This window comes from Oryzias melastigma, linkage group LG10 (assembly GCF_002922805.2).
Source record: "Oryzias melastigma strain HK-1 linkage group LG10, ASM292280v2, whole genome shotgun sequence".
Taxonomy (NCBI): Eukaryota; Metazoa; Chordata; class Actinopteri; order Beloniformes; family Adrianichthyidae; genus Oryzias; species Oryzias melastigma.
Genome location: NC_050521.1, coordinates 12,632,824 through 12,647,849, shown reverse-complemented (window position 1 = coordinate 12,647,849; position 15,026 = coordinate 12,632,824). Strand labels below are relative to the sequence as shown.

Sequence of the window (15,026 nt, the reverse complement as noted above, 5' to 3'; positions counted from 1 at the left end):
TTTTTTTGACTGCGGAAGTGTCTATCGACTGGAAGAATCCATAGTCTTAAATCTTGGACTTTGACTCTACATTGTCTGCAAGTGACGACAGCAATCTCAGAGGACAGCTTTGGTGACATGTTAAATCGATGCAATGTGAAGAAAGGCATGTTTTTTCCTGCCCATATCTATGTCAATACCAAGTAATGTTAGCCAAAAAAAAATAACGGATATGTTCTACTGTTGCTTCAAAAGGCAAGTAAGTGATAACGCAGAGGAAGTGATTGCGCTGATGGGATTCTCAAGGTTGGAAAGTCACTGAATCAGGAAAAGTCTGCTTGTGCTGTTCCTAACTGATGACAAAGTGCACACATACCAATGTACTTTAGCTTGCTAAAAGGGTTGCATCCATAAAAAAGAAGGACGTGTTTTTTTTTTTTTTTGTAAATGGCATTGACTGTTGATGTCATCGGTGTAGCGATGGCTGTTGATCTGGTCCCGTCACTCACACATCCTACTGGTTTCTGCCCTTTTGATAACTTTGATCTTTTTCCTTAAAAGTACACTTTTAGGAAAACACATTAGAAGACTTTATTGAATGTGTAACTGAACTATCTCTTAGTTTTTACATTTTTCAGTGGAAACTGAAGCTTATTGGTGCACCAATCTTCCACTATGAACTACTGCTTCACTTCTGGGTGTGTCGTTCCTGAATTGGAGGACATTTGGGCTTCAAAAATGAATGAAAACTCATTCAGTTTTATAATTTTCTGCTGCATATTCATCAATAATGGACAATAATAATACGTTATCAAAGGCTTGATTAACTCAGGGTATGGGTCAATTGTGCATTTTTTATTTACATTATGTATTTGATGATTACAAAACTCGGTGCAACACTGTTACCAATTTTTCCATATATTCACACATAAAGTAGAAGCTAGGTGTTTAGCTAATTATCACTGCTGACGAAAAGGACGAACTCACTTACGTACATAAGAAAATAATAATATTTGTCTTATTCCATTGTTTGTGTAACAAGGTTGCATGGGCATCTGTGTCAAAGTCAAGGCCCGGGGGCTGGATCCGTCCCGCCGGGTAATTATAACCGGCCCTCCAGATCATTTTATTTTATTGTTATTAAAATTATCTTGCGCTTATTTGTAACTTGTATATTTTGGATAAAAAAGATTTTTAGGAAAAGCAACATATTGAAAGTTATTTAAGGTTTAAATTGTTTTTTTTTCTGGAATAACTGTCCTGCCTTTTCAATATCTAAAATTATGTTAAAAAGCTATGTTTTTAAAGTTTTAAAAATGACCTAAGGTGTATTTTGGATTTTGGCCCCTTGTGTGATTGTGTTTGATACCACTGGGGTAGAGTAAAACTACTTTACCCATTCTTTTGGAAAACAGTTTTTTATGTTACTCTCATTGTATCATGCGATTCTTTACTGGATTTTTCTTCAACCATGCTAAAAAAAATGACAGTGCATCATGTGGGACACATGTTCCATGGATAATAACTATTTGAAATGTTTTGTTTATTAAAAAAATGTACCCACAGTTACAAGATACACTATTGATAAAACAAATCAAAATGTATACTGTGTTTAATTTAACTGTTATAGTTTCAATGTAATTTGGACATTAGTGGGTGGAACAAGGGGGTACTCCAGATTTATCTGGTATTTTTTTAAACTATTTCCAATCATTTTTTCCTCTTATTTTTTGTAGATTTGGTCTCAAGACGTGTACATTTACTCAGAAACTACAGGTTTTAGGTCGCATGTGGATTATTTGACATTTGATGGGTGGGATGTAAGATGTCTTCCAATTCTGGAATGGCCTGGATGTTATTTACCTTTAAAATTGTGATTCATTGGAGAAAAGAACTACTCAACACAAACTCTATGCACAACAGGAGTAGAGATCTATTGTTTTTGTCAGCCAGTCCCACTCCATACATCCATGATCCTTGTTTTTATATTCAGGCACCACGTTTAACATGTTTGTGACTGTCTATTATTAATACACTGACATTTATGCACTTCTTTGGAAAACACTATTTTCTGAAATCACTAAGGACAATTTCCCCAGGGGACCTGATTAGCTCCCTCTCTGTTTAAAAATATGATATAACTTTGATAAGCAATTAAACATTTTCTGTTGTCAGACTTCCTTTCATGCCTTTCAAGTCTGTATTTATGCATCCAATCTGCATAAGGTCTGCACAACGCAATCTTAGAGCTGCGGTTATTCTACCTTCTCACAGCCTCTCAGATGTGTAAAATCCCACGTTTGTGCACTACTGTTCACCATAATTGGAGAGCCATCATTATCAAATGATCTTTATCAGCTTTCAAGGAAAGGAGAGCGAAGAAAAAAAAAGAAAAGGAAAGGCATTCATCCTTTTCTTGCTGTTGTTTTAGCGCTTTTTGTCTGCACTTCAAAGGGAGTTGGAGCCAGATTTACATTTACACTTTTCATCAGTTTCTAATTAATCATAGAAGTCTAATCCACCATTTCTCCAAACTCTTTCTTCAAACCCTCGTTTCTCCTTGCTGAAATGAACCAATGCTTTGACTTCACCATGTGAATTGAAGTTTTTCCTGAGGTGGAAGCCCTTTTTGTTTTTTTCTGAGCATAAACAACTCAATCGAGCAACATCCACTAACGTTGACGTTTGAAAACAGTGAACAAGAACAGTCGTGAAAATACGCAGTACAATGCAAAAGACTTTAATAATTTTCAGAGGCGCACACATACATAAACAAAACATTTACAGTTTTGTCCACACTGGCAAACCAAAGTCAATTACAAAGATTGTGTAAGGTGCATATTGTACTTCACACTGAATAAAAGTGAGGTGTTCAGGCTTCCATACAAGAACAAAAGCTCTCCCCCATATATATGTATATATCTATATATATATATAGATATATATATATCTATATATCTATATATATATATATTGTTTCCCTTTAAGCAAATCTAATGCTTACACAGTGCTAGGATGAATATTTCATACTGTGGCTCCTATGCAATAGTGAATACATTTGTTACCAAAATTACATGAACATACCTCCTTAAATGATAATCTGGTGACACAGATCAAATTGAAACTTTTTAAGGTAGACATAGTCTGTACACTGTACATAGTGTATCTGCACTATGGCTATGTCTATTTTAATCACCCTAATTGTGGTATGGACGTATGTTGGATTTCACATGTGCGTTTTAACATTTTGATATGAACTCAAAGCATTAGATTTTAGCTACCAAATAAGTTTTTAGCTCACCACTTAGTAACACTATTGAGCAATAAAGCTGCTAATCCATCACATCAGTTACTGGTGTTTACTGTAGAAAAGGAGGCCAGTTGAATAAGCCATGATTCTACGGGGGAAGTAAGAGCAAATAAAATGCCCAGAGGAGGACTGATTAACCCAAAGCAAGTTTTTTTCTCTGTCCAACACGACCTAACAGTAGCGTTTAAACATTTAATGCTGGATGACCTCTTTGTTGTGTTCTTCAGAAAAAGGTCAGTCTAAGCAAATGTACAAATTCTTTTTTTTTTTTTCCTTAGGTCCACCAACTGATGTGAACCACTGGCAAGGGATTAATATTATTCATTTGTTTCACCATCTGGAATCATTTTATTGTGTTTCTTTCTGGTTAAATCACTTCTGATTTAGAGAAAGAAGGGCGCACATAAAAGGTTAGGCCCTGCGCTCTTTAATTCCGCCCTACATAAACAGCTTTTGATTGTGACCCCAGCAGTTAGTCCCTTGTGATTGTGGCTTAGCTCAAAGCATTAAACATGTCCTACCACTTCTTCCAGTGTAATAACAACGTGGCAATCTTTAGCACAGTTATTAAAAAAAAAAAAAAAAAAAAAAAAATCTAATACCAATGTAAGCCTTGGGGTTGTAGGCCCTGCAGCACAATATACGTCACTAGTTCCAGATAGAACAACATGAAAAAGTTCTTAAAAAAACAAGGCAAAGAATTGCAAAAAAATAAATACTAAACACCATCAATTCTGGTGGATTTACATACATACATATAAACATAGTTTACAGATCCACTGACCGTGTTTGACAACTATGCTACAGATTGAGTGGATTTTTTTTTTTTTTTCTTGAATAAGGTTTTTTGGGCAATCAACCCACACTGATTCAGATAAAATGTAGCAGAAAGAGTTCATTTTCTCTTCAATACCAGCAGATTTACAGAAGGAGTTTGTTGAATTTCCTTTAGGGGAGGCGCCCTTCCACTTTTCCCTTTCAAGAATCTTTTGAATTTACTGGACTGAATGAAGAGGTGGACTTAGAGGCAGCAGAGACTATAAAGTACTTGTGTCACCTCATCAGTTCTTGCCTTCCTTCTTTCCTCCCTTTGACCTCTCCCTCTTTTGTCTCTTTTTGTTCTCTCTTTTGGAAGTAGGAGCTAGAGATTGATTTTAATCCTGTGGGAGCGAGCTGTACCTGTGCCACAGAGTGTGCCATAGTGTGGTGGCTTCAGTGCCATCTCCTGAAATATAGAGAGACAGACAGATATAGGGAGATTGTAGTTACTTTGTCATTGAGCTCTGAGCAACTTAAGCTTGTAGCCTTATCAATGCGAGGCTACGTAAAACATAGAATAAAAAAGAAATCTCTGGACAGAGTGCAGAAGATAAAAGAAAAAACAGAGCATTCTTCAAGGTACGGCTGGCAATCAACTCATGTCAGGTTTCCTTGAAGAATGCTACAAGTGTCACAAGTTTTCCTGTACTTATCAGAGCATAAAGTTGTATCAATTATGACTCCCAATTTGTCTTTTTTTTGTCTCCCACCACACTAGAGCAGCACTCTTCTTTTTTTCCCCTAAAACAAGCATTGGATCAATTTAGGCCCACTCTTTCTTTCATTCGGACCCTTGCCAGTGGGGTCCTCTGATATGTACAGAATAAATCATTGCTGTTCCTCAGAAAGGTAAGCAACACTTCTTCGAGTGATCGAAACAGAGACAGTCGGATCGGATGGTGCTTGGATCATGGAGACTCAGTGATTGCAGATACAATGGCTACATGGTGTACATATATAGGATACAATAAAAAAAAATAATATGAAAACAACATGGACTCAAATCCTAAATATAAAAAAATGGTTCAAACCTCCACTCTGTACTTCAAACATATTTTAGCATGGAGAATGTGTTCTTTTGACCTCGAAATGCAATCTTTTACATTTTTAAACCTGAAAGAGGCATGAATGCATGTGAAGCTAACCAGTAGATCTACGGGCCTTAGGGGAATTTGATAAAAAAAAGTGCACGTGGGTGCTACAACAACACTATATGTTCTCCCGGATTGTGCCAGTGATGCTTTAACCCTTTTATTTTGTTTTCCTTTGAAGACTTGCGCTGGTGTCTGAAATAGTTCAAGAAGGGTGGTGGTTATTTGATCTCCTCCCCCCCAAGCGTAAGGTTTAACAAGACCTCCTCATCACTGGAGGCAGATTGACCTCTAATTCCAAAGGGGAAGGGGTTAAAGGAAAATGATGAGAAGCATTAAAACTGTGAAGAGAAAGGAGGGGAAAGAGGAGGCTGGCATTTGCAACTACAGCCCTCGCCGTATAATGAAGCCATATGGTGGCACAAATCTGCAGTCTCTGAAGTATTTTTACAAGCTTTACTCTTTATCAACTGCATCTGTAAAGTCCCTGAAAACATTTTGGTGACCTTCAACCATAATTATCTCCTCTTTTGTTCTTCCTCATTATTATTCTGCAGCCTATTTTTAATTTTTTGTCTGTGATATTTCTTTTTTTCACTGCCTTTAGGTTTGTGACCAACCACTACAAAGTCAATAAAGTGCCGTCTGTCACTGTGATAAAGAAAAAGGGAGAGCTCAACCTGCTGCCTATGATCTCTGCCTTTGGATTTCTCACATTGGGTTACAGCAAGGAGGCAGAATAGCTGGCACTTAAGGAACAAACGCTGCTTTTGTTTTAAGAAGCACACTTGAAGTGATCTCGACCAATTGCTGAGTGGTAAAACATTGTTTTAACCTTATTTGATAAAAGCAAGAACCACACTTTTTGAAGGAGTGCTGGTTTTGAGTGCTCATACTCCAGGAACAGAGCTAGGCTTTGGATTTCAGGAATGAATCACCCAAAGAGAGTTTGTGGCATCGTAAATAAATCTTGAGAGAAGTCTGTCATTTTTTTTTCTTTTATCAGCCTCATTCACAAACCAATTAAAGCGATTTTAATCATTCTGTATTACGAGTGATTAACCCTTTAGTGCATTTAATTAACCTTTGCAGCCACGGATTCTCTTTGGGTATAGCTTCATGCAGCATTATGTGCCACAAGCTTTAAATAAGCACACTTTAAACTGATGGGAAATCTAATGTCTAAAGTGGGAGGAATCACTTGTCAGTTCCTCCAGGGTAAAAAAAAAAAAAAAAAAAAATCTATAGGTTTGTCAGCTTAGCATCACTTAATGATCGGTTGGTGAATAAAACCTCCCTGACATGTATATGTACAAGAAGGAGTGAAGCTGAAACATCAAACCTGTCTTTATATAGAAGAGAGAATTAATAAGATCAGAAGTAATGAGATACAAACAGGGTGTCAAAGATTTGGGAGAATGTTTACTAATCAAATATTCATAGACTTTAAATTATTGGCACAAAAATATTCCATTGCAATCAGCAACATACAAAAAAAATCTATTTAAATCTGCATCCCAAAAAATTCATAAAGCATCATAATTCAGAATTGGTGAACACTAACTAAATCTTGCTGCTTATTTCCTGGCAGTGACTTAGCATACGAGAGGAAAATCATTCTGACAACTTGTCAGTGTGTCGTATAAACACATTATGGATTAAATCTTTAGTACCAGGGGCATGTAGTAGGCTTATGTGTAATGTACCATGGCAGGGCATAGCTTTTAACTAGGGTTTCAAATAAAAGGTGGATGAAGGGAATGACTATCATCTCTGTGTGGGTGTCTTCATAAATTAGCCTAAGTACAATACTTTGCAGGATCAACAGTCATTTACAGCAACTATGTAATGTTGCGTTTTAAAGCTCGCTAGATGTCATGGAGAGGAGGCAAAAAGGCAGAACTAAGCCAGAGGTCTAGAAACACTGAGCCATATGAGACTGTAGACATGAACAAAATAAGGCACCTGATGTAAAAGAAATAAAAAAATTGATGCAATATAATGAAATTGACCCAGAAATGGATGAATGACAGTTCTGGTAATTATGATCAACACTGGAGAAAGAAACAAAGAGCCAGTGCTATTTTGCAACAACCAAATCTTCAAGAAAATAATAAACATTTTTTTAAAGGGACATTTGGTTTAATAAATAGAAAAAAAATCGTTTACATTTTTTGACAATTAAGACAACAAGGTCTTTGAATAAGCTAATATGTCAATCCTATTATAGTCAACGTGAACCTTTAGTCATGTGTTGGGGACACACCAATGATAGTTTATTGCTGAAGTAAAAAAAATGGGTTTAGTTTTAGGCAAGCCAACAAAGAAAAAAAAAAAGCAAAGAATACGAATAAACATTTGCCTTTTATAACAATAATTGGGGTCGTTAACTTCGAAAATTTATGAGTTTAATGCAAAGTTGGCCGGGCAGGCTTTTTATGGACTACTGCTCTCTTGGTGTTTAAGTTTATTAGTATCAAGACTCTGCATCACCTTGATCCCTGTGACCCGGAGCAGTAGGCAGGCTTCACAACAGCACTGTGCTCGGTCTGTCAGCACTAAGCACCTCTCCTTACATCTGATTTACATTTATTTCCCTTGCCAGCTTTTATTTATTGGGGGCACTTTGCACTTGGCACATGTCTCTCAGGGAATCATAAGCCCTTTGCTGTACCTTGGCATTCAAATAAACTTTACCTTCACAAAACCCCAGAGGGACCTTAAGGACATTTAACGGTGGAGCTTTGTTTCACAAGCAAAATCTTTTTTGACAGGCTTTTACTTTTATACTTTTTGGCTTAACAAAAATATCTGATGGGATTGTTGCACCTTTATTTTTTTCTTAAGGTGTCTTAGAGACATGTACAGCAGACTTTCCGTTTGATCTGTTTCGTCTCTTTAAGAGAGTTTAGTCATATTTTCATCAAAAACTTTTCAATTAATGGAAATGCCATTAATCACGGAAAGCTTTATAGATAAACCGTGTTATAAAAAAATATTTAGAATGCAGAATTCCACTGAAAATGGCTGCTTGTAAAGGAGAATCAAAAGAGACCTGCCTTCAGGAAAGGTTTATCTGGTTGAAGTGACAAATGGTGCACCAAAAATATTGTTTGTTCCTTGAAGTATTCCCAAATGTTAGGTACACATGACATTCATGTAAACATGATCGTGGTTTGTATGACCACTTCCCTTTGTTTCATGCTCCTGCCCTCTTCCTTTCACATAACCTACAAGGGAATAGCAAGGGGGTTGTGAATGGAGGCTAGTGTGGGTGGATTTAAAAAGGAAGTCATGAATTACCTGTCGGGTGGTGATTTGCCCCGCAGTCTTGAATCCCCCCTGACAGCTGCACTCTGAGACACTGTATGGGTCAGAGCTAGTCGATGAGCACTTGGAAAGTGAATCACAGCCCACCACAAAAGTGTTGTCCAAGGGGAGCTCCTGGATCACATGGTGTTTCTTTGGGGCCACAGGAGTTTCCGGTTTAATTTGAAATGTGGGCTGAGGGGATGCAGACTTGTAATGCTTGGCTAAATCTGGGCTGTCAGGTTTGAAGGTAGTAGGTGTAGTTGCCCAATTGTATTTCCCCATGGTTTGCTCCTCTAGCTCCACAGGGAGATCCAATGTACCATTAACATGCTCATGAGTAGGGTCATCAGGCTTGGACTCATCTATTGTCACAAAGTTCAGAAGAAGGCTCTTGGGTGATCTCTTCTTTCTCTTCTTCTTCTTCTTAATCTGGCGGTTCTCTTGGTTTGGTGAAACCCATTCTCCACTTTGCTTGCCTTTCTGCACCACCTTGTGTCTGGGTGTTTGCCGGCAACGCACCAAGGCCGTAACAAATATCACCAATATGACAGTCATGGTCCCTGCTATGATAGCTATGACAACAATCACATATCCATTAGCTTGAGGAGTCACCTCACTGTCCCCTATATTTCGATCCAAGGGTGTTTCCATACTTTTCCGCAGTTGCTCTTGAATAAAGGTAGCATTGGAGACAGTGTCATTGACAAACAGGTGCACAAGTGTGATAGCGTGTAAAGACTCAGGCTGGCCTAAATCTCTGACCTTGACCACCAGCCTATGCAGTCCCAAATCAGCTCCAACTATTTTTTCTTGCAGGGTTATGTTACCTGATGTTTTGTCGATGGTAAAGAGACCTCGAGGGGAGACCCTAGATGTGATGATGATGCTGCTGATAATACTGTACTGCAGCTCAGCATTCATACCGGTGTCATTGTCAATGGCAAACACTCTTGTCACCACAGCACCAGGGGTGGTGGTTGTGCGCACGAGGTCGTATGAGTAATTGGAGGACGGGATGACAAACACAGGGCGATTGTCATTTACATCAACAACATTGATAGTGACCTTGGCATAGGAAGAGGTGGGAGGCTGCCCTCCATCAACCGCCTTGACCATAAATGTGTAGGAGCTTTGCTGCTCCCTGTCAAAGGTGATGTTTGGTTTGATCACACCAGTCTGGGGGTCGATAATAAAATTGTCCTTACCATTCAAAATAGACAGGGTGATAGCGGCATTGTCACCCGCGTCTGCATCTGTCACTGTGATTAACCCCACAGTTCCATAGAGTGGCAGGTTCTCAGGTACGTAGAAGTTGTACTCTGGGTGTGTGAAAGCAGGGCTGTTGTCATTAAGGTCCTGAACAATTAACCTGACAGTGACATTGCTCTGCAGGGGTGTAGAGCCATTGTCTCTTGCTATTACGATGAATGAAAATCGCTCCTGCTTTTCTCTATCCAGGCGCTTGCCAACAGATAGGATTCCTGAACGTCTGTCTATGTGAAACCCATCAGGTGCATCAGGGCCAAGGGTATAGATGATCTCAGCGTTACTTCCACTATCTGCATCGGTAGCGCTGATTTTTATCAACTGTGTTGACGGGTCATTGTTCTCTGGTATCGAAAGTTGAATTTCAGGCTGGGGAAAGATGGGTGCATTGTCATTCTCATCCTTAATTTTAATTAAGACCATAGCCGAAGTGTTCAAAGGGGGCGTCCCTCTATCTGAGGCCACGATCTTAATGGCATATTCTCGAGTTGTCTCATAATCTAAGGGGGCAGCCGTCTCTAGTAAAAACTGATCATTAAAGACAGGTTTCAGCCGAAAAGGAACATCATGGTCCGTGTAGCAAGCCACTTTTCCATACAGATCTGCATCCTTGTCAGTAACAGTAATAAGGGCTATTTTGGTGTTAAGGGGTGCATTCTCAGAGAGCAGAACAGTGCCGTTTACGAGGTTGATTATGTACCTAGTGTCTATAGCAGGAACATTGTCATTCACATCTGTGACATTTACAATTACTGTGGCTCTGGATGGGGTTGAGCCGCCGTCACTTGCCAGGACTATAAGTTTATGAACAGGGGTCATTTCCCTGTCTAGAGGTTGCTTCACAGTGATCAGTCCAGTAGAGCTGTTGATGGCAAAGTGACGTTTGGTTGAAGAAGAAATCTGGTTGCTGAAGGCAAAGTGTATCTGTGCATTGGATCCCCAGTCTGCGTCCGTCGCATGAAGCTGAGCGACTGATGTTCCCGTCGGAGCATTCTCTGGCACTGAGACCTCCAGCTCACTGTCTTGAAAGATTGGACGATTGTCATTTACATCAGAGATAGTAACTTGGAGAATGGCAGTGCTGGATTTGGGAGGGTTTCCACCATCTTCCACTTTTATCTTCATAACAAATGTGTCCCTCTTCTCCCGATCAAGGTTTTGCTGAACAATGAGCTGTGGCCACTTGTCCCCTTCAGGAGTCTCAATAATGTCTAAGCCAAACTCAGTGACACTCTGGAAGACAAAGGAACAAAATTGTGATTAGCTATGCTTATGGTTCAAAATTAAGGTGCATAAAACAAAAGGCTTTTTGACAACAGGCTTCATTGATTTTAACATATTTTTATTTTTAAAAATAATAATGATACAGTTACTATCAATGTTAAAGAGATTGTATAACTTCCAATGATATAAAGTGACACAAGGAGGAACCTTCACTTTAACAAATGATAACTCAGGAGTTGTTTTCTCTAAAGAAAAGTGCATTTTCATTGACATTAAAGATTTCCACAATTTCTTAGACAGCTTTTCATTCTTAAAGTGCAAATTTACTGTTGTATTAAAAACATTTGTTGTCTTCTTTTATGAAATCTGAAGAATGTCAATGCGATTTTTTATACCTCAGGCAGCTGGTTATTGGCTTGACTCTGCTCAACTCAGCAGGGTTCTTGCAAATGAGCAAACATGGTAATGATCAGCTGGGTTCGTAATTTGTTTCTCACAAACATTTCAAAACTCAGAGGAAACGTGAATAAGGTAATAAATCTGTTTTAAACATAAACACAGTCAAAGACAGTGATTTTTTGCTTTCACCAAAATGTTATTTTTGGTTGCTGTGTTGTTGAAATTTATAAGAAAACAACTTTGGATCATTCAAGCTCATTCTTCGGGCTTGGAAACCAAAATAGAAAAATATCACAATGACTAAATTAAAAAATGTGCAGGAGTAAATTTAAAATTTATTATCAAAAGTGGAGGAGAATCGACTGATCGAATAACAGATCTGTAATACATTAAAAACATACAGCTGTTAATAGTAAATACCTCCTTTCTAAAGAAGTTAATTTTTAAAATAAATGAAATAAATTCATAAATATGGAGAAGCACGAAAGTGTGAAGTAGGAAAGAAATGGAGCAGCAGCAGAAAATAGAAGAAAAAGAGAGCACAGGGAGAAAATAAACAGAAGATCAAGCCTGTGAATGACCTGCATGCACATTATGAAACAAAGAAGCCCTTTGAAGCTCTTTCAGTCAGAAGCAGTTTCATGCTAAAACAAGAAAAAGCATCCTCTTTAAAGAGATAAGCTTCATGCTGCACATTATGTTGCAAAAGATTACCCCGTCTAGGCAGAGCTATCAAATGAGATTAAGATATGTACATTCTCATAATTCACGGAAGGGCCATTTCAACCGGCGAGCACAAGAGTTGGTAGTATATTTCAAAATGTAGAGCTGTCCCCGTGCCAACTCGGGGCTGTAGCCAACGCACGCAAACGTGCGGCTGCAGCATGTAAATTATTGTGTACTCTGAAAAATTGCTTGCAGAGGGAATGTTGTCGACACGTCAGTGATTGACAGAACTACTTAAAACAGCTCACACTGCAGCACTGATCCTTTCAGACCTTATTTCGTGATCCTCATGGCAGGCTGAAGTCATAGGGAAAAGCAGAAGTGGCAAACAAAATATTGGGAAACTTCCATGTGACAAATCTTTCTGCAAAGTGGTTTCCATCATAACCTAAAGGCCCCAAACATCGTTCAGGGGGCTACACGGTTCTATACATACAGGGTCTCTCAATCCACAGTTGTTTGACTAGATTCTATTCTGCATGTTAAATCCTGACGATAATAGTGGGATGTTGAGTTAGCATGTGTCAAAGGGAATGTTGCACAATGATTTATGAGCTAGCAGTTCTTCTCTGCTTTTGTCTTGGTTTTCAGACAATTTTACAACTGACAGCAGAACTCTCAGCGCATTTCAATAAGTTGAAGAGAGCTTTCTCTAAGGCTGTGCATTCTCCTGAATGCAAAATTAGTCTGGTGGATTGCGATAAGATCTAGGGCAGGCTAAGAAAAGGCCAAATACTAACATGAATCACTCACTGGATTCCTTAAGGCTGAGCGAGAAGGACAAAGCTCTCTAAATGGCTAAGTGTGCACATTAAACCTTGCGTCAGTCTTCCGCCACACGTACAGTCGTACTGTACATGTGCAATCCTTCCTGGACTGTGATGAGTTGCTTTTTTTATTCCACATTAAAAGGCTCCGGGTCTCCAGCAGAGCTGCATATGTGGGGTAAATGCACTGCACAATTGAATGAGAGTAGGCTAATTTAAATAAAAATGATTTACTGACACTGACAGAGGCAGGGGTTGCTGCTGATGATGAGAGAAGGGTGTCTATGACGCTCATTCTGCAAACAGTGCCTCAGATTATAGGTGGATGCATCATTCACTCAAGTTGATGACCTTTTTAAAACTCACAGCTGACTCAGATTAGACTGTGAATGCATCAGGAGGAATAGTCATGCTGAAGGCCATGAACAGGGCTAAATGGCTATTTATCACAAGGAATGGCACCTCTTTATTTTATTATTATTTTTTTTTAATAGGACTTTGCTTTGTCCTACCCTCGGTCTCACATTTATCTTCCCCTTTTGCTACTCAATATGATTAAAACAAAAGAAGGGGGATTTTTTAAAGTCTCTTTTGTTAACTTCAACAGTATGATAGCTTGTTAAAAAAGCGTGCAAATTAAAATGTTGAGAACAAAGGGCTCTATGCTCAAAGATCAGCCTACCCATAATACAGTTTGTCTTTGTAATTCAAAAAGAACTTTGAAAAATTGTTAAAAATATTAACAGGCTTAAATATTTCCTGATTGTGAAAATTTGGACGATTCAGTGTATTTCCTCAGTTATATCAAACACATTTAGCGTATCAGCTTTTGTTAAAGTCCCACTCCAATCATATTTTATATCTACTGTAAAAACATTTCCATTAGCCTTTTAGTTATGATTGTGCCAATTTTAGGCAAAATAAAAAATGCTGTGTTGTTTCTGCAGCAAAGCCAAAGTTAATCAGAAATTTGCCTCTAAGTTGCGGGACAGTTGCCATGGAATTACGGTAAGAATCCACTGATATCCCATCATCCCTTTGTTTACACTCTCTCCAATTAGCTTACAGCCCTTGACAACCCCAACCTAACATTAGCAGTGCAACAATAGCTGAGCTATTAAGAAGCAAAGAAGATCTGAGTTAGCTCAGACGAGGAAAATGAAGATAGATCTATTCCTCTGCACCTGGATGCATCAGAATGGAGCAGAGGAGAGAGACTTTGGACCAGCCTTGATGTTTTCTCTTGCTGTGTCACAAAAGAAAGCATTAGTATTTTTTTCGTCTGCTCCTGATTCTTGATTTGCAGCAAGAAATACTCAGCAATGCAGTTTAAATCTTAAATTACTGTTTATTTGTGTCCTCTATAATAAGAAAATACTACAACATAATGTTAAAAACACCAAAAACACTATTTTCATTGGAGTGGGACTTTAAATGTGCTTGATTAAAATTAAGAATCTAATAACGAAGCTAGGCATTTTGCCAATATGCTGTTGAAAGTCGATAAGGTAGTGAGCAAAACTTTATTTTTCCAACATATTCTATTTTGAAAAAATATTATTCCAATAACTTTGTGGACCAACTACAGTTGTCAAATTGTCCTTCATAGCATAATCGCCAACCATTACTTTTTTTTTTAGCATTGTGCAGGAAAAGCAATGTGTTGTCTGTTTTAGTTTCGAAAAAAGGATGAAGTTATACAAAAAGGAGCTCCCGGGTCTCTATTTGTCCAGTATGTTGATAACACGGGCAGGCTCCATGTGGAGTGGAACACCACAGAGTATGGTTGACTGTGCAACACAATGGCGGCAATTTTAGAACAACAAAAGAAAAGTGGACAAACCATCTTTCTGAGGGACCTTCTGAGACAAATCTCACAGGACCATGCAGAGATAGACCACGGGTGGCTTAGCAGCCAAGAGCTATTCTAGGAAATGCTTGCACAGTCCTTCCTCTCTAAACCCCTGGCTTTCTGGTGCACGTCTGAAATAGACGATACGAAAAGCTGAAGACACCTCTAACTTCTTTAATACTTCTTCTTCCTCTGTTTTAGTCAAATAACACATGAGAAATGACAGATATGAGGAGTTGTTTAATTTTAGGTACACATAATAAGAATAAGGGAATTAGGCA

General features: G+C 38.5%; 1 protein-coding gene across 2 annotated transcripts in view; it reads right to left on the bottom strand.

Annotated features, from left to right (window-relative positions):
- Positions 1 to 15,026, bottom strand: part of pcdh11 (protocadherin 11) — a 148,905-nt gene that overhangs the window by 124,792 nt on the left and 9,087 nt on the right. The window contains exons 3-4 of one of the 2 annotated variants that reach the window (XM_024283275.2): positions 8,503 to 11,010; positions 2,704 to 4,514 (exon numbers count right to left, since the gene is read on the bottom strand). In XM_024283275.2, the coding sequence (XP_024139043.1) occupies positions 4,431 to 4,514; positions 8,503 to 11,010 (2,592 nt within the window). In that variant the 3' untranslated portion in view covers positions 2,704 to 4,430. Of the gene's footprint in view, positions 1 to 2,703; positions 4,515 to 8,502; positions 11,011 to 15,026 lie in introns of those variants that run through there. The other variant, XM_024283274.2, reaches the window with a different exon arrangement.